This window comes from Narcine bancroftii, chromosome 1 (genome assembly GCF_036971445.1).
Source record: "Narcine bancroftii isolate sNarBan1 chromosome 1, sNarBan1.hap1, whole genome shotgun sequence".
NCBI classification, from domain to species: Eukaryota; Metazoa; Chordata; class Chondrichthyes; order Torpediniformes; family Narcinidae; genus Narcine; species Narcine bancroftii.
The window spans coordinates 60,366,267-60,385,228 of record NC_091469.1 but is presented as its reverse complement, the minus strand read 5'-3'; the positions used below and the strand labels follow the sequence as shown (position 1 = coordinate 60,385,228).

The following is an 18,962-nucleotide window of genomic DNA, read 5'->3' as shown; positions in this document are numbered from 1 at the left end:
GGAAGGCCAAAGACTAAAACAGGCGGGTGGAAGGCCAAAGACTAAAACAGGCGGGTGGAAGGCCAAAGACTAAAACAGGCGGGTGGAAGGCCAAAGACTAAAACAGGCGGGTGGAAGGCCAAAGACTAAAACAGGCGGGTGGAAGGCCAAAGACTAAAACAGGCGGGTGGAAGGCCAAAGACTAAAACAGGCGGGTGGAAGGCCAAAGACTAAAACAGGCGGGTGGAAGGCCAAAGACTAAAACAGGCGGGTGGAAGGCCAAAGACTAAAACAGGCGGGTGGAAGGCCAAAGACTAAAACAGGCGGGTGGAAGGCCAAAGACTAAAACAGGCGGGTGGAAGGCCAAAGACTAAAACAGGCGGGTGGAAGGCCAAAGACTAAAACAGGCGGGTGGAAGGCCAAAGACTAAAACTGGCGGGTGGAAGGCCAAAGACTAAAACAGGCGGGTGGAAGGCCAAAGACTAAAACAGGCGGGTGGAAGGCCAAAGACTAAAACAGGCGGGTGGAAGGCCAAAGACTAAAACAGGCGGGTGGAAGGCCAAAGACTAAAACAGGCGGGTGGAAGGCCAAAGACTAAAACAGGCGGGTGGAAGGCCAAAGACTAAAACAGGCGGGTGGAAGGCCAAAGACTAAAACAGGCGGGTGGAAGGCCAAAGACTAAAACAGGCGGGTGGAAGGCCAAAGACTAAAACAGGCGGGTGGAAGGCCAAAGTCTAAAACAGGCGGGTGGAAGGCCAAAGACTAAAACAGGCGGGTGGAAGGCCAAAGACTAAAACAGGCGGGTGGAAGGCCAAAGACTAAAACAGGCGGGTGGAAGGCCAAAGACTAAAACAGGCGGGTGGAAGGCCAAAGACTAAAACAGGCGGGTGGAAGGCCAAAGACTAAAACTGGCGGGTGGAAGGCCAAAGACTAAAACTGGCGGGTGGAAGGCCAAAGACTAAAACTGGCGGGTGGAAGGCCAAAGACTAAAACTGGCGGGTGGAAGGCCAAAGACTAAAACTGGCGGGTGGAAGGCCAAAGACTAAAACTGGCGGGTGGAAGGCCAAAGACTAAAACAGGCGGGTGGAAGGCCAAAGACTAAAACAGGCGGGTGGAAGGCCAAAGACTAAAACAGGCGGGTGGAAGGCCAAAGACTAAAACAGGCGGGTGGAAGGCCAAAGACTAAAACAGGCGGGTGGAAGGCCAAAGACTAAAACAGGCGGGTGGAAGGCCAAAGACTAAAACAGGCGGGTGGAAGGCCAAAGACTAAAACAGGCGGGTGGAAGGCCAAAGACTAAAACAGGCGGGTGGAAGGCCAAAGACTAAAACAGGCGGGTGGAAGGCCAAAGACTAAAACAGGCGGGTGGAAGGCCAAAGACTAAAACAGGCGGGTGGAAGGCCAAAGACTAAAACAGGCGGGTGGAAGGCCAAAGACTAAAACAGGCGGGTGGAAGGCCAAAGACTAAAACAGGCGGGTGGAAGGCCAAAGACTAAAACAGGCGGGTGGAAGGCCAAAGACTAAAACAGGCGGGTGGAAGGCCAAAGACTAAAACAGGCGGGTGGAAGGCCAAAGACTAAAACAGGCGGGTGGAAGGCCAAAGACTAAAACAGGCGGGTGGAAGGCCAAAGACTAAAACAGGCGGGTGGAAGGCCAAAGACTAAAACAGGCGGGTGGAAGGCCAAAGACTAAAACAGGCGGGTGGAAGGCCAAAGACTAAAACAGGCGGGTGGAAGGCCAAAGACTAAAACAGGCGGGTGGAAGGCCAAAGACTAAAACAGGCGGGTGGAAGGCCAAAGACTAAAACAGGCGGGTGGAAGGCCAAAGACTAAAACAGGCGGGTGGAAGGCCAAAGACTAAAACAGGCGGGTGGAAGGCCAAAGACTAAAACAGGCGGGTGGAAGGCCAAAGACTAAAACAGGCGGGTGGAAGGCCAAAGACTAAAACAGGCGGGTGGAAGGCCAAAGACTAAAACAGGCGGGTGGAAGGCCAAAGACTAAAACAGGCGGGTGGAAGGCCAAAGACTAAAACAGGCGGGTGGAAGGCCAAAGACTAAAACAGGCGGGTGGAAGGCCAAAGACTAAAACAGGCGGGTGGAAGGCCAAAGACTAAAACAGGCGGGTGGAAGGCCAAAGACTAAAACAGGCGGGTGGAAGGCCAAAGACTAAAACAGGCGGGTGGAAGGCCAAAGACTAAAACAGGCGGGTGGAAGGCCAAAGACTAAAACAGGCGGGTGGAAGGCCAAAGACTAAAACAGGCGGGTGGAAGGCCAAAGACTAAAACAGGCGGGTGGAAGGCCAAAGACTAAAACAGGCGGGTGGAAGGCCAAAGACTAAAACAGGCGGGTGGAAGGCCAAAGACTAAAACAGGCGGGTGGAAGGCCAAAGACTAAAACTGGCGGGTGGAAGGCCAAAGACTAAAACTGGCGGGTGGAAGGCCAAAGACTAAAACTGGCGGGTGGAAGGCCAAAGACTAAAACTGGCGGGTGGAAGGCCAAAGACTAAAACAGGCGGGTGGAAGGCCAAAGACTAAAACAGGCGGGTGGAAGGCCAAAGACTAAAACAGGCGGGTGGAAGGCCAAAGACTAAAACTGGCGGGTGGAAGGCCAAAGACTAAAACTGGCGGGTGGAAGGCCAAAGACTAAAACTGGCGGGTGGAAGGCCAAAGACTAAAACAGGCGGGTGGAAGGCCAAAGACTAAAACAGGCGGGTGGAAGGCCAAAGACTAAAACAGGCGGGTGGAAGGCCAAAGACTAAAACAGGCGGGTGGAAGGCCAAAGACTAAAACAGGCGGGTGGAAGGCCAAAGACTAAAACAGGCGGGTGGAAGGCCAAAGACTAAAACAGGCGGGTGGAAGGCCAAAGACTAAAACAGGCGGGTGGAAGGCCAAAGACTAAAACAGGCGGGTGGAAGGCCAAAGACTAAAACAGGCGGGTGGAAGGCCAAAGACTAAAACAGGCGGGTGGAAGGCCAAAGACTAAAACAGGCGGGTGGAAGGCCAAAGACTAAAACAGGCGGGTGGAAGGCCAAAGACTAAAACAGGCGGGTGGAAGGCCAAAGACTAAAACAGGCGGGTGGAAGGCCAAAGACTAAAACAGGCGGGTGGAAGGCCAAAGACTAAAACAGGCGGGTGGAAGGCCAAAGACTAAAACAGGCGGGTGGAAGGCCAAAGACTAAAACAGGCGGGTGGAAGGCCAAAGTCTAAAACAGGCGGGTGGAAGGCCAAAGTCTAAAACAGGCGGGTGGAAGGCCAAAGACTAAAACAGGCGGGTGGAAGGCCAAAGACTAAAACAGGCGGGTGGAAGGCCAAAGACTAAAACAGGCGGGTGGAAGGCCAAAGACTAAAACAGGCGGGTGGAAGGCCAAAGACTAAAACAGGCGGGTGGAAGGCCAAAGACTAAAACAGGCGGGTGGAAGGCCAAAGACTAAAACAGGCGGGTGGAAGGCCAAAGACTAAAACAGGCGGGTGGAAGGCCAAAGACTAAAACAGGCGGGTGGAAGGCCAAAGACCAAAACAGGCGGGTGGAAGGCCAAAGACTAAAACAGGCGGGTGGAAGGCCAAAGAATAAAACAGGCGGGTGGAAGGCCAAAGACTAAAACAGGCGGGTGGAAGGCCAAAGACTAAAACAGGCGGGTGGAAGGCCAAAGACTAAAACAGGCGGGTGGAAGGCCAAAGACTAAAACAGGCGGGTGGAAGGCCAAAGACTAAAACAGGCGGGTGGAAGGCCAAAGACTAAAACAGGCGGGTGGAAGGCCAAAGACTAAAACAGGCGGGTGGAAGGCCAAAGACTAAAACAGGCGGGTGGAAGGCCAAAGACTAAAACAGGCGGGTGGAAGGCCAAAGACTAAAACAGGCGGGTGGAAGGCCAAAGACTAAAACAGGCGGGTGGAAGGCCAAAGACTAAAACAGGCGGGTGGAAGGCCAAAGACTAAAACAGGCGGGTGGAAGGCCAAAGACTAAAACAGGCGGGTGGAAGGCCAAAGACTAAAACAGGCGGGTGGAAGGCCAAAGACTAAAACAGGCGGGTGGAAGGCCAAAGACTAAAACAGGCGGGTGGAAGGCCAAAGACTAAAACAGGCGGGTGGAAGGCGAAAGAATAAAACAGGCGGGTGGAAGGCGAAAGAATAAAACAGGCGGGTGGAAGGCGAAAGAATAAAACAGGCGGGTGGAAGGCGAAAGAATAAAACAGGCGGGTGGAAGGCGAAAGAATAAAACAGGCGGGTGGAAGGCGAAAGAATAAAACAGGCGGGTGGAAGGCGAAAGAATAAAACAGGCGGGTGGAAGGCGAAAGAATAAAACAGGCGGGTGGAAGGCGAAAGAATAAAACAGGCGGGTGGAAGGCGAAAGAATAAAACAGGCGGGTGGAAGGCGAAAGAATAAAACAGGCGGGTGGAAGGCGAAAGAATAAAACAGGCGGGTGGAAGGCGAAAGAATAAAACAGGCGGGTGGAAGGCGAAAGAATAAAACAGGCGGGTGGAAGGCGAAAGAATAAAACAGGCGGGTGGAAGGCGAAAGAATAAAACAGGCGGGTGGAAGGCGAAAGAATAAAACAGGCGGGTGGAAGGCGAAAGAATAAAACAGGCGGGTGGAAGGCGAAAGAATAAAACAGGCGGGTGGAAGGCGAAAGAATAAAACAGGCGGGTGGAAGGCGAAAGAATAAAACAGGCGGGTGGAAGGCGAAAGAATAAAACAGGCAGGTGGAAGGCGAAAGAATAAAACAGGCGGGTGGAAGGCGAAAGAATAAAACAGGCGGGTGGAAGGCGAAAGAATAAAACAGGCGGGTGGAAGGCGAAAGAATAAAACAGGCGGGTGGAAGGCGAAAGAATAAAACAGGCGGGTGGAAGGCGAAAGAATAAAACAGGCGGGTGGAAGGCGAAAGAATAAAACAGGCGGGTGGAAGGCGAAAGACTAAAACAGGCGGGTGGAAGGCGAAAGACTAAAACAGGCGGGTGGAAGGCCAAAGACTAAAACAGGCGGGTGGAAGGCCAAAGAATAAAACAGGCGGGTGGAAGGCCAAAGAATAAAACAGGCGGGTGGAAGGCAAAAGAATAAAATAGGCGGGTGGAAGGCGAAAGAATAAAACAGGCGGGTGGAAGGCAAAATAAAAATGGCGGGTGGAAGACTAAGGAAAAACAGTGGGTAGAAGAAAAACGGAGCCTGTTGGAGGCTGAGAAAGAGACAATATGAGACCAAATTGAAAAACAAAATGAAGAGGCTGAAAAATAGAGAATATATGAGGCAGAAGAAGCTGAAAAACAGAGGGAGGATGATGAAAGACTGAGAAAATATGACTTGGAAAAGATTGAAATGGACAGACAGTTTCAAGTTAAAAATTGAGATGAACTAAGAGAATTGAGGTTGTAACTCCTGGGGAGAGGTTTTTGGCTAGTAGAGAGGTAAATCTAGATCCTCCTTTTGATGAGGGAGATATAGATACATATTTTCTGCTTTTTGAAAAGGTTGCTGTATGTTCAAGATGGCCGAAAGATAAATGGCCTCTTATGCTCCAAAGTGTATTGAAGGGAAAAGCAAAAATTACATACTCGAGTTTGACTACAGAGCAAGTGGCAAATTATGATACTGTTAAACAAGCAGTTTTAATGCTTAAGAGTTGGTTCCAGAAGCATAGAGATAAAAATTTAGGAGTTTGCTGAAAACATGGAATCAATCTTATATGGATTTTGCTCTAAAATAATCGGTATGTTTTGACCATTGGTGCGCCTCAAAAGGAATAAATAATGATTTTGACAGATTGAAAGAATTAATATTAATTGAGGAAATTAAAAGGTGTGCACCAAATGAGATTAAATTATACCTGGATGAGAAAGGCATGGGGACGTGGCAGCATATGGCTAAATTAGCGGATGAATATGCCTTAATTCACACCAAAAAAATTTCAGAATAGTGAGCATTTTCAGAGAGTTAATGTGGAACGGATTAATAGGCCTGATCAGAAGGTTAATGTGGAGCAGATGAGTAATCCTGAAATTAAGTCTGGAGAGAATGTTAAGAGAAAAGATGAACGTAAGGTAGGAAAGGACAGAACTTATGGATTTGTATGTCATTTTTGTAAGAAACCTGGTCATGTTATTGCGAATTGTCTAGAATTGAAAAAGAGTCGAGAAAAGGAGGTTTTACCAGAAGCCTGTATTCAGACAGTTGAATTTAAGGAGAGCAGATGTTTCAAACCTGGTAAGGATGTCATGGATGTTCTTAAATCGTTTGTGTCAGAGGGCTTTGTTTCAGTAAAGGAGGGAGAATCACAGGTTCCAGTTAAAATTCTTAGAATCTGGGGCTGCTCACTGTTGTTAGGAAGTGTTTTAACTCTTGATTAAAGGACTGACAAAGGGGAGACAATTTTGATTAAAGGTGTTGGAGGTGAGGTAGAGTCAATATCACTTCACAATATTGTGCTAAATTCAGAATTAGTTAAAAGACCTGTTGTAGTAGGAGTAATTTCAAAGTTACCCATGCAGGGTGTCTCATTTTAATTAGGGAATGATTTTGGCAGAGGATAAAGTTGGGTCAGTTTTGAGAATGACAAATCGGCCTCGTAAGGATGAGGTTGAAGAGGATTTTGAGATATATCCTTATGTGCTATAACAGGTCTTTGTCTAAGGCAGGGGTGTCAAACTCAAATTCACGGAGGGCCAAAATTAAAAACTTGGACTAAGTCGAGGGCCGAACTAAATATTTATTGAAAATTTTCAACAACATCTGCATGTTTTCTCTTCTTTCAACATATGTAATGTTAAACTTTAGGATATAACTTTAGGAGGATAATGTTACAGGTCAGGAGTAGGTAGCTCAAGTTCACCCTTTGCTTGACCTGAGGGAAATCTATTTGGTCCCTGTGGAGATGTAGTCAGCATTCACAGGCTGTGTCCATTTTGGCCTGCATCAGAACAGCATTTCCTGCTCACTCCTCAGGCTCTAGGCCTCTATTCACCCTCGACCCACCATCCCTCTACCTGACCAGTCCTTTACCCAGCCTCCACTCCACTCGCTCTGCCTCTACCCACCCCATCCTATACACGCCCCTCTACTGCCTCTCCCCTCAACCTGTTCCTCCCTCTACCCGTCTCTCACCCTCTAATCACCCCTCCCCTACACGCCCTGCCCCTCCCCTTTTACCTCCCATATCCACCCCTCCTTCTACTCATCCCTCCCTCTAACTGCACCACCATAACTTCCCCTGCCCATTACTCCTCATCTACACCCTCTGCCCACCCCTGCTTACCCACCCACTCAGGCCCAGCGCACTACCAATCAACCTTTGCAGACAGCCACCATCTCTCTCTTCACGTGCAGGGCCGAACCAGCCATCCCTGGGGTCCGCGCGGGTGCAAGCGCTGAAGGCCGTGGCGACCGGGAGAAGTGCGCTCGCGCTGTGGAAGGGCCGTCCAGTGCCAGTCGCGCGGGGCTCGCGCAGCCCGGGGGCCGTGCGCAGCCTGCCATGCCCATCGCGCCGACAGGAAATTACAGGCGCTTGCCAATCCGCCGCACCGCTCGACAGGTGGGAGAAGTGACTGGTTGTGCGGGGAGCCTTCCAACCGGCTTGCCGGCTGATGACATCGACAGACTTCTCGTGTTACAATGGGGAAGGATGTGCAATGAAGGGAGAGGATGGTGGGGGTGACATTACCAAAAAACAGCATCGACTCTCGCTGCAGGGCGGGCCACCTCTAATACATTTTTGAAATGATCTTGCGGGCCAAATATAATTATATCACGGGCCAAATTTGGCCCGCGGGCCAGAGTTTGACATGTGTGGTCTAAGGAAATGATGAGAGCTGAAGAAGGTCCAGTTAACAGAGACTTGCCCAGTGCTTCTGAAATAGTTTTGAAAGAGCAGGGTAATTGTGAGAGTGAGGATTTCTCTTTGTCAAGGAAAGAGTTAATTCAACAACAGAAAATAGATGCAGATCTTGCTATCTAAAGGGAGAAAGCAGTAACTGAACAGGAGATTAAAGAAATGGCTTGTGAATTCTTGAAGGGTGAATTGTTGATGAGAAAATGGAGACCTCTTGATATTCCTGCTAATGAAGAGTGGGTAGTAATTCATCAGGTGGTTGTTCCTAGAAACTACCAGAATGAAATTTTAAATTTAGCCATCAGTACATCTTTCAGTGGTCATCTTGGAGTAAAGAAAACCATGAATAGTATTTTGCGACCATTTTTCTGGCCTGGTTTGAGGAAGGATGTTGTAAATTGGTACCGGACATGTCACTTTTGTCAGGTTGTGGGGAAACTTAACCAGAGTCCTCCAGTAGCTCCATTGCAATCTATTCCTGATGTTGGGGAACCTTTCACTAGGGTTACTGTGGATTGTGTAGGTCCCCTGCCTAAAACTAAGTCTGGGAATCAGTACTTATTAACAATTATGTGTACAATGTCAAGATTTCCAGAGGCTATACCATTAAGAAATATTAAAGCAAAAATGGTGGTAAAGGCTCTGGAAAGATTTTTCACTGTTTGGATTACCTAAAGAGATCCAGAATGATCAAGGATCTAACTTTATGTCTGGGTTGTTTCAGTAGTTGGTTTATGAATTGGGAATAAAACAGATCACTTCATCTGTGTACCATCCTGAAACTCAGGGAGCTTTGGAAAGATTTCATTCTACTCTTAAAAATATGATACGGCTTTATTGTCTGGAGAATGGTAAAGATTGGGATGAAGGTATTCATTTACTGTTATTTGCAGCAAGGGAGGTTGTGCAGGATTCATTAGGTTTCAGTCCTTTCAAAATTGTGTTTGGACATCAGGTTATAGAAAACCTTTAATGTTGATAAAAGAACAGTGAGTTAATGATGATGTGCAGTTGAACTTGCTGGATTAGGTTTCTAAATTTAAAGATAGGTTACAAAAAAATGTGGACTTTGGCTCAAGAGAACTTAGAAAAGGCTCAGGGTAAAATGAAGCATTTATTTGTCAGGAAAGCTCAAGTGAGGAATTTTAAGACAGGAAGTAAAGATTTGATTTTGGTTCCAACACATGACAATCCTTTGAGAGGTAGATTTTCTGGACTGTACATTGTTAAATCAAAACTGAATGATGTTAAATATGTTGAAACCTTATTATAAGGATAAGGGTAGTGGAGAACAATCTGTATCAGAGGTGTTAGTTGTTAACAGGGTTGAGGAAGTTATGGATCATAAGATTATGGAAACAGAATCTTGTGAGGGTAATCTTAAAGAAACTATGGTTCCTATGCGCCTGTCTAACTCAGCAATTTTGGAAAATTTGGAGGAAAAGTTAGGCCATCTTGCAGCAGAAATAATTAATTTTGAAATATACAAATTTGTTTTTTGATGTTCCAAAAAGGACATCAGTGATTTATCATGACATAGATGTGGGAGAAGCAAGTCCCATAAAACAATACCCATATAGAATAAACGTTCAGAAGAGTAAAATCATGGATCAGGAGGTGGAATATCTGTTGAGAAATGAAATTATTAGACCTTTGAACTCAGATTGGAGTTCTCCTTGTATCTCGTACCGAAACCAGATGGAACCGTTAGGTTCTGTACAGATTACAGGAAGGTTAATTCAGTAACTAAAACAGATGCCTATCCTATTCCGAGAATAGATGACTGTATTGATAAAATTGGCAAAGCTAAATTTCTTACTAAGTTGGATTTGTTGAAGGGTTACTGGTGTGTGCTTTTAACTGAGAGAGGAAAGAATATTTTGGATTTTGTTACTTCATACTTTATACGAGTATGAAGTGTTACCTTTTGGCATGTTGCCCCTGCAACATTCCAAATGATGATTAATTCGGTAATCCAAGGGTTAACACATACAGATACTAATATTGATGACTTGGTCACAAAAAGTGAGACATGCAAAGAACATCTAAAGGAATTGGACAAATTGTTTGCAAGATTATCCAAACTTAACTGTTAATTTAGCAAAACGTCAATTTGCAAATGTCACTGTAACATACTTGGGTCATGTAGTTGGTCTTGGGAAAGTTGTATCTATTCAAGCTAAGGTGAATGCAATTTCTGAGTTTCCTATTTCCAATGGCAAGAAAGCACTGAGAAGGTTTTTTTTAAAAGGAATGGCAGGATATTTTAGGAAATTTTGCTGAGGCTGTTCTTCCTTTAACCAATCTTTTGAAGAAAGGGGAGAAATTTGTGTGGACTAAAGTTTGGCAGACAGCTTAGGAAAATTTAAAGGAGATGCTATGCCATTACCCTGTGTTGAAAATCTCCTGAACAGAGAAACACAATTGTTGGCTACACCTAGTGCAAAAATCAAGAGCCACGATCCTTTTCTTAAAAAATTCTCAGGACCTTCATTCCTTGCAAAAGCCAACCTTCCTCAGTCTGGTGTAGTTGGCTGTGGGGACAAGGATGATATTTCTGCTGTCTGCTTCATTGTCAAAGAATGGGCCATCAGGGCTGCGAGGATCGTGGTTTCCAAACTTAGGAGCCCAAGGCACCTCATCTGTCCTGATCCTTGTGCAGCAGGGACCTTCTGGGATCTTTCAAGTGAAATGTTTCCCCAGGCCTCCTGGTTTTATTTTGCCCCTTGCATGAGAAAAAAAGACGAAGAGATCATGCATCGGATCCACATTCACCCAGCAGCTCCCTCACCAAGTTCTCCCATCTTTACCTGCTCCCACGATCAGGGTCTTGGCGCCCGAGTTGTCCAAGCAGTGGAGGAGGGACCGTGCGCGCAGGTTGGTGTTGAGGAACGCCAGGGGACAGCCCAGCTTCGACAAGCCGAACCAAACACACACAAAGTCGGGCTCGTTGCTCATCAGCATGGCCACGATGTCTCCGGCTCGCACGCCGGCCCGGGGCTGCGCGAAGACTTGGGATATCCGGTTGCTCCTTCTGTCCACCTCCCGGTAAGTGTAAGGGCGACCGTCGTACAGGAGGAAGGTCTTGTCGGGCGATTCCTCCGCCAGCTGATGGAAGCGGTCGAGAACGGTGACCACCCTCCCGGTGAAGCAGACTCTGAGCAGCCTGAAGCCGAAGCCGCCGAGCCTCAGCAAGAACAGCGCGTCCTCGTAGAGACAAGGCAGCCGGAGCTTGAGCAGCAGCAGGAGCAAGCCCAGGGCTCCCACCAACAGCGCCGCCGCCTCGGGCAGCATCGTCCCCGGCCACAGCTCGCCACTGATCTGGCCCTGTCCGAGCCTCCGCGATCACTTGGGCAATCCTTCAGCTCATGAGTTTAATCACGTGTTGAAATTTAATGACCTCAATGAAAAAAAAAGGGGACGACCGTGCAATGAAATGGAAATGTTTTGCAGCAACGAATAAGGCGGGTCCGAAACAGTAAAGGTTTAGCACTTGTCCCCCAGAGGAAAGCGTGTTGCCTTTCAGTTCGCCTGCTCAACCTTCCATCTGAAGGGAGAGATCGACGCGCCCGAGGTTTCAAGCAAGGCAGAAGGGGGAATAGGTTGGCCGCAGGGTCGCCGTTGCTCCGTCGTCTTAATGGTTCCTCAAGAAAGCAGGCAACATCCACGACCCTCATCGCTATGCCTGAAGTCCAATACCTCTGGGTTCAGGCCAGGAACAGCCTCCCCCAAACTTCTATCAGGCTCCTAAACCAGATCCCCCTCCCCCAGATTCCCCTCCTCCCTCCACACACACACATACAACGACCCCAACATTAAACTACTGCGGTCCCTACTGTTGAAGCAGCTCTTTTTTCTAAGAATAAAAATAAACTTGTATATGACAGTAAACTCCCATCCTCAAAGAGGGATGCTCCATCTGAGCACCTGGCTTGCATCAGGTGAAATGGATGAAAAATTGCAGAATTAAATATGGACCTGACACCAGCAACAACATGTTTCACAACTCTGCTAAATAACATTAGCCACAAATAAAATAAAACCTGTGCTCTTCAACTTTTACTGCTAAAATGGGCTTACCTTGAAGCCAAGATATGGAATAGGAGGAGATGAAACAGCCAAGTATTTAATTGGGGAAGGACTAACTCCAATGGAATTAGGCAGGAATTTAGGAAAGTAAATTGGGAGCAGATGGTCTCAGGGAAATTCACAGCTGAAATGTGGAACATCTTGAGGCCCATTTGCACAGAGTTCTGGATTGGTTTGTCTCACTGAAAAAGGGAAAGGATGGGAGGGTAAAGGAACCATTCTTGACAAAAGAAGTGGGACAACTATTCTGGAGGAAGAAGGAACCATGCATAAGGTTTAGGAAGCAACAGAAAGTGCTCATGATGAGAATTATAAGGAACTTAAGAAGGGACATAGGAGAGCTAGTTGAGAAGGCTTTGACAATGAGAATAAAGGAAAACCTTTATTCTACATCTTTTACGTGAAGAACAGGAGAATGACAAGAGTGAGGGAAGGACCTTTCAAGGATAAAGGGGGAGAGAGATTTTGCCTGGAGGTCCCAAAATGAATACTCGATGAATGTGAGGTCAATGTGGAACAAATGTGCTGGAGCATGTCGAGATTAAGAAAGAGAAATGCTGGGGTATTCAGATAGATAAGTGTTATATGTGGATTGTGGAGAAACACATGGCCTGCCTGGAATATTGTGGGTGGTCATGTGTTCTCCCTGTCTGAAACTTATTTGGAAGTCACATCACCTGTCAATCAAGGTTGGACTCCATTACTGCACACCTTCCCAATGGCTGATTTAAATCACCTAGAGTCATTGTTGGCTAGATGCCCAGATCAGAACTGTATAAAACATCAATACATAGACCTCTCTGCCTAGTGGTCCAAGCCCTGGACATTGCTCCATGCCAGGTGGCTACTGTTGACATTGCTAGAAGTGTTGCAGGTAAGGTGTGATTACACTTTAAGCTGAGCTGTATTACTGCAATAGATCAGTACTTACTGAGAGTGGTTGGGACAGGGAACTGGGAGTATGTGTGAAAGTCCCAGTCTGTAGAGTGTTTGAGCATGCAGAGTATAGATGGCTACTGGTATTGGGTCCGATGTGAATGTCTATCGTGTTATTTAGCAGTATAGTAATTGAGTATTGTTTGACATCTTCCCTCCCTTGTTTGTCTCCTGTGCATTCATTAAAGTTTGAGATGTGAGGGAAGAGACAGCTGGAATATTGGCAATGATCTTTGCATCATTCCTGGCCACAGTAGAGGTACCAGAGGATTGAGGGATGGCATAAGTAGTTCCCTTGTTCAAGAAAAATAATAGGAAGAATCCTGGGACTTAAAGACCAGTACTATTGGAGAGGTTGCTTGGGGGCAGGATTTACAAGCATTTAGAGAAACATAGTCTTATCAAGTCAGCATGGTATTGTGAGGTGAAGGTTAGAGGTGTTATGGAATGACAGCATGCATTGTTGGATGGAGAAGTGGCAGATAGAGTTCAATCTGAAAAAAATATGAAGTGATGCACTTTGAAAGGTTGAGCTTGAAGGCAAAATTCATGGTTAATGGCCAGATTCTTAGTAGTGTAGAGTAAGAGAGGGATCTTGGTGTCAAGTCCATAGATCCCTCAAGATGCCACACAAATTGATAGGGTGGTTAAGAAGCTGCATGGTATTCTGACCTTCATTTGTTGGGGGATTGAGTTCAAGAGCCACAATATTATAGCTCTCAAAATCTCTGGTTAGAACACACTTATTATGTTCAGTTCTAATCACCTCATTACAGGAAAAATGTAAATGTTTTTCAAAAGATGCAGAGGAGATTTATTTGGATGCTGCGTCTATAAGAGGTTTAAGGATATTCAGCATGTTGTCGAATATTCTATCAAACTTCCAACCATGTACTGTGGAAAGTATACTGACTAGTGGTATCACAGCCCAGCAGAACACAAGCAGAAAATGGCAAACTTGGCCAAGTCCATCATCGGCACCAACCTCTCATCCATTGAAGGCATCTACATGAGGCATTACCTCATGAAGGGAGCAACCAACTTCATTAAAACAATATCCCATCACCCTGGCCAAGCTCTCTTCCCATTGTTACTTTCAATCAGAAGTTAAGAAGCTTGAAGCAATTCAAAGTCAAACATAGAGCTTGTATGTCTAAAATTAAATTAGCTAGTATTTTCCTAATATTAGCTCTTTTCTATGACAGATGTAAGAATGAGGACGGATCATTAATTCATATATTTTGGTCTTATTTGACCCTTCCCAAATACTGGGAAGAGGTTTTTTTTGTACTTTTTCAATAATTATTAATGTTAATATAGCACCAGATTGGTTGAACCAGATTCCTAAGTTGGCCTTGTTTGGGATGGTTGAACAGAAGATAGTGAAATTGTTTTCATTTCAATGTCATGAATTAGCCTTTGCCTTTCTTCTTGTAAGTCAAATTATTTTGATCAGATGGAAAAATGCTGACCCGCCCATTCATAATGATGTGATGCATATTTAACCTTGGAGAAAATAAGATGTTCCACAGGTGGCATCTTTCCAATCTTTGGGGTTCTTTTTAGAATTACTTTCACAGCCGCTAATGGGATTCTTAATCAAATTCTTTGTGTGATTCTTGTGATTATGCATTTCTTTGTATTTTTACTGGCAGTTTTTTTTTCTTTATTGCCATGCAACTTAGGAATTTTTTTTTTCTCTTTTCCTTTTTCCTCTTTTATAAAAAAAATTCTATGAATAACACTGTTGCATAAGAAAAAAATTATCTCTGACATATTGAGCTTGCCTGTTCTATTATAGTTGTATTCATTTTATGGATTATTACTTTATGTATACATGTACTATTATATAAAATTCAATAAAAATATTGAAAAAGAAACGAAGTCTGACACTTCTAGGTTCAAGGACAGATTTCTTTTCCCATCAACCATCATTTGTTTCTCCCAACAGTTTTGTGTACTGTGAACTAAGACTTCTAAAGATTTGACTGTAGAACTGATATTAGTACATCTTTTGTGCAACCAGGAACTAAATAATTATCTCTTTATTTACTTATTTCACTTTCCTTTTATTTTTTTTTCTTAGCAACATCTTATGCGTTCTATATGGAGAAAAAAATGGTATAGCTGCTGAAGGGGTCAATGTCAGTTCAGCAAGGTGATATTAATTTAATATTTTTGTTGGGAGGTTATTCATCAATAGCAGTACCTCAAGTCACTGAAAATAAGGAAAACAGTCCCTCCAGTTAACTCTGATCATCGACCTAGACCACTTTCCTACTCAACTCCCATGTAGCTCATTTCTGTGGAGTTGCCTTAAAACCCAAAACTAAAGATCTGCTGTGTTCTGGGACACAGGATCCTAAACATTTGCAACACCCTGAGTGATGAATTTTTCTGAAACGGACAAGCCCTCATCTTGAGCTCTTCCCTAAAATCTTGTCATCTATATTAACCTCCCCTCATGAAATCTTGTCTCTCAATATGACCACATCTCTTTCTTCTAAACTACAATGAGTGAAGGCCCATCCCTTTCTTTCTCATCCCACAGGGAAAATGCCTCATATTGGGAAACCATCTTAAAATCTGTGCTAAATTAGCTTAAGGCTTCTTCCTTCTGCTAGGATGATTGCTCCTGAGCAAACTAATGGACAGTGCCCTCCATGAAGTTTGGATTGTAGTGTGTTGAATGACTCAAAGACTTGTTGACTCAAACCAAGGCTTTTATTATTAACAGAAGACTGGAGTGTAGTACATCGAGGTCGACCAGTCCAGACTGACCTGGGTCTGGTTAGGAGCAGCCCTTTATGACCTGCCAGTAGGCGTGGCTACGGCTCTCAGCCAATCACTATTACTATATGTAAATATATACATTGGTGATCTTTCTTTTTCTTTCTTCTTATCTTTGGCTTGGCTTCGCGGACGAAGATTTATGGAGGGGTAATGTCCACGTCAGCTGCAGGCTCGTTTGTGGCTGACAAGTCCGATGCGGGACAGGCAGACATGGTTGCAGCGGTTGCAAGGGAAAATTGGTTGGTTGGGGTTGGGTGTTGGGTTTTTCCTCCTTTGTCTTTTGTCAGTGAGGTGGGCTCTGCAGTCTTCTTCAAAGGAGGTTGCTGCCCGCCGAACTGTGAGGCGCCAAGATGCACGGTTTGAGGCGATATCAGCCCACTGGCGGTGGTCAATGTGGCAGACACCAAGAGATTTCTTTAGGCAGTCCTTGTACCTCTTCTTTGGTGCACCTCTGTCTCGGTGGCCAGTGGAGAGCTCGCCATATAACACGATCTTGGGAAGGCGATGGTCCTCCATTCTGGAGATGTGGCCTACCCAGCGCAGTTGGATCTTCAGCAGCGTGGATTCAATGCTGTCGGCCTCTGCCATCTCGAGTACTTTGATGTTGGTGATGAAGTCACTCCAATGAATGTTGAGGGTGGAGCGGAGACAACGCTGGTGGAAGCGTTCTAGGAGCCGTAGGTGATGCCGGTAGAGGACCCATGATTCTGAGCCGAACAGGAGTGTGGGTATGACAACGGCTCTGTATACGCTAATCTTTGTGAGGTTTTTCAGTTGGTTGTTTTTCCAGACTCTTTTGTGTAGTCTTCCAAAGGCGCTATTTGCCTTGGCGAGTCTGTTGTCTATCTCGTTGTCGATCCTTGCATCCGATGAAATGGTGCAGCCGAGATAGGTAAACTGGTTGACTGTTTTGAGTTTTGTGTGCCCGATGGAGATGTGGGGGGGCTGGTAGTCATGGTGGGGAGCTGGCTGATGGAGGACCTCAGTTTTCTTCAGGCTGACTTCCAGGCCAAACATTTTGGCAGTTTCTGCAAAACAGGACGACAAGCGCTGAAGAGCTGGCTCTGAATGGGCAACTAAAGCGTCATCGTCTGCAAAGAGTAGTTCACGGACGAGTTGCTCTTGTGTCTTGGTGTGAGCTTGCAGGCACCTCAGATTGAAGAGACTGCCATCCGTGCAGTACCGGATGTAAACAGCATCTTCATTGTTGAGGTCTTTCATGGCTTGTTTCAGCATCATGCTGAAGAAGATTGAAAAGAGGGTTGGTGCGAGAACGCAGCCTTGCTTCACGCCATTGTTAATGGAGAAGGGTTCAGAGAGCTCATTGCTGTTTCTGACCTGACCTTGTTGGTTTTCGTGCAGTTGGATAACCATGTTGAGGAACTTTGGGGGGCATCCGAGGCGCTCTAGTATTTGCCAAAGTCCTTTCCTACTCATGGTGTCGAAGGCTTTGGTGAGGTCAACAAAGGTGATGTAGAGTCCTTTGTTTTGTTTTCTGCACTTTTCTTGGAGCTGTCTGAGGGCAAAGACCATGTCAGTAGTTCCTCTGTTTGTGCGAAAGCCGCACTGTGATTCTGGGGGAATATTCTCGGCGACACTAGGTATTATTCTATTTAGGAGAATCCTAGTGAAGATTTTGCCTGCAATGGAGAGCAGTGTGATTTCCCCTGTAGTTAGAGCAGTTTGATTTCTCGCCTTTGTTTTTTTACAGGGTGATGATGATGGCATCACGAAGGACCTGAGGCAACTTTCCTTGGTCCCAGCAGAGCTTGAAAAACTCATGCAGTTTGGCATGCAGAGTTTTGCCGCCAGCCTTCCAGACCTCTGGGGGGATTCCATCCATACCTGCTGCTTTGCCACTTTTCAGTTGTTCAATTGCCTTATATGTCTCTTCCCAGGTGAGGACCTCATCCAGCTCTAGCCTTAAGGGCTGTTGAGGGAGCTGGAGCAGGGCAGATTCTTGGTGATCGTATCCCATAATATCACACGGGACAAAGAAAGTTTTTTTTTGCTTTATTTGGCCCTGTGCTTCACAGTTTTAAATTTGTAATCAAACAATTCACATGTAATTAAAGTGCACATTGCATATTTTATTCAAGATCATTTGTATACATTTTGGTTTGACCATGTAGAAATTACAGGGGAAAATAAAGGAAAAAAAAGTGTCTACTAAAATTTATTGTAGCCCTTTTCTAGCTGTCTTATTCATGAGCCAATAATGTTGCCTTTCCTCAGTTTGAACTGCATTCTATGTTACGTTTTTTACTGCTGTACTGTGCATGGGTTGACTAGCTGAAACATTCAAAAAGTAAACTTTCTCACTGTACTTAGGAATGCATGACAATAAACTTGAACTAGTTGATTATAGGGAGTTTCTTTCGACTTTCCAAAGCCAAATACAAGCAAGGGATTAATACCTGGCTGAATTCTCAAATTTTCCATTGGTCAGTTGATGCTATTGACCATAGGACTGAATCCTTCAATCCTTAAAGCCTGACTTTAACTTTCTTGAAGACCAATCTGATCCAGAAGCAATTTAAACAAGCCCAAAGCATGCCAAAGCTAATTGCTTTGATGGTAACCGTTATTAAACCAGAAGGAGGAACACGTATGATATTCAGAGAGAAACAAAATACAAACTGTTGGAGGAACTTAGTTGGTCAGGGGACATCCATTGAGGGGAATGGCCTTTTAACAGTTTGAGTGGAAACCTGCTTCAGGATGGAGAAGTTAGATAAGTATCTACAACTTTCTCCAATTGCTCATCTTCTGAAAAGATAATCTTGAAGTGGGGTTCCAACTTTCCATTGTGGATGTTGTCCAACGGCGTATTGAGAGGATGCAATATAGCTTTCAAAATTTTCAAGGAAAATGAAAGTGATTTGTCACAAGACTTCATGCTGCCAAGTTGTTCATTGTTTCATATTTGCTCCGGGACATGAAGCAGCTTCAGTGTCCATAGAAACCTTCAGCCAAAATTCAGTCGAATACTATCTCAAGCTCAACCATGTCTCTTTCAATTAAATGCTCCAGAATTTGTATCTAGGCAAGTGTCTTCTTCAATTTTAATGGTGTTGTTGACTGTGGAGAATCTTGGAGCTAATATTATTATTCTGAAATAAATATTGAAAGTTAAATTGATCTCAGAAGCTTTTTAACAAGGCTCATGTGCAAACAAGTCCACCTCTTGTAATATTACAGCAAGTACCTCTCTTGAATTGATGACACACAGGGTCACCATGAAAAAAGATCATTGCTGATGTAGTTACACATTATACTGAGTGGACTTTGTTTGGAACATTTTGTTCTCTTTTTTACATACCAGGAAAACCTTACAGGCGGTTAAAGGTCAAA

The 18,962-nt window shown here is 45.2% G+C and overlaps 1 protein-coding gene across 1 annotated transcript in view; it reads right to left on the bottom strand.

The window, feature by feature from the left end:
• The window catches only part of slc27a6 (solute carrier family 27 member 6), a 94,095-nt gene extending 82,932 nt beyond the window's left edge, over positions 1 to 11,163 (bottom strand). The window contains exon 1 of the mRNA XM_069927991.1: positions 10,601 to 11,163. Coding sequence (XP_069784092.1) covers positions 10,601 to 11,084 — 484 coding nt within the window. The 5' untranslated portion in view covers positions 11,085 to 11,163. The remainder of the gene's footprint in view (positions 1 to 10,600) is intronic.
• Positions 11,164 to 18,962: the final 7,799 nt, after the last annotated feature.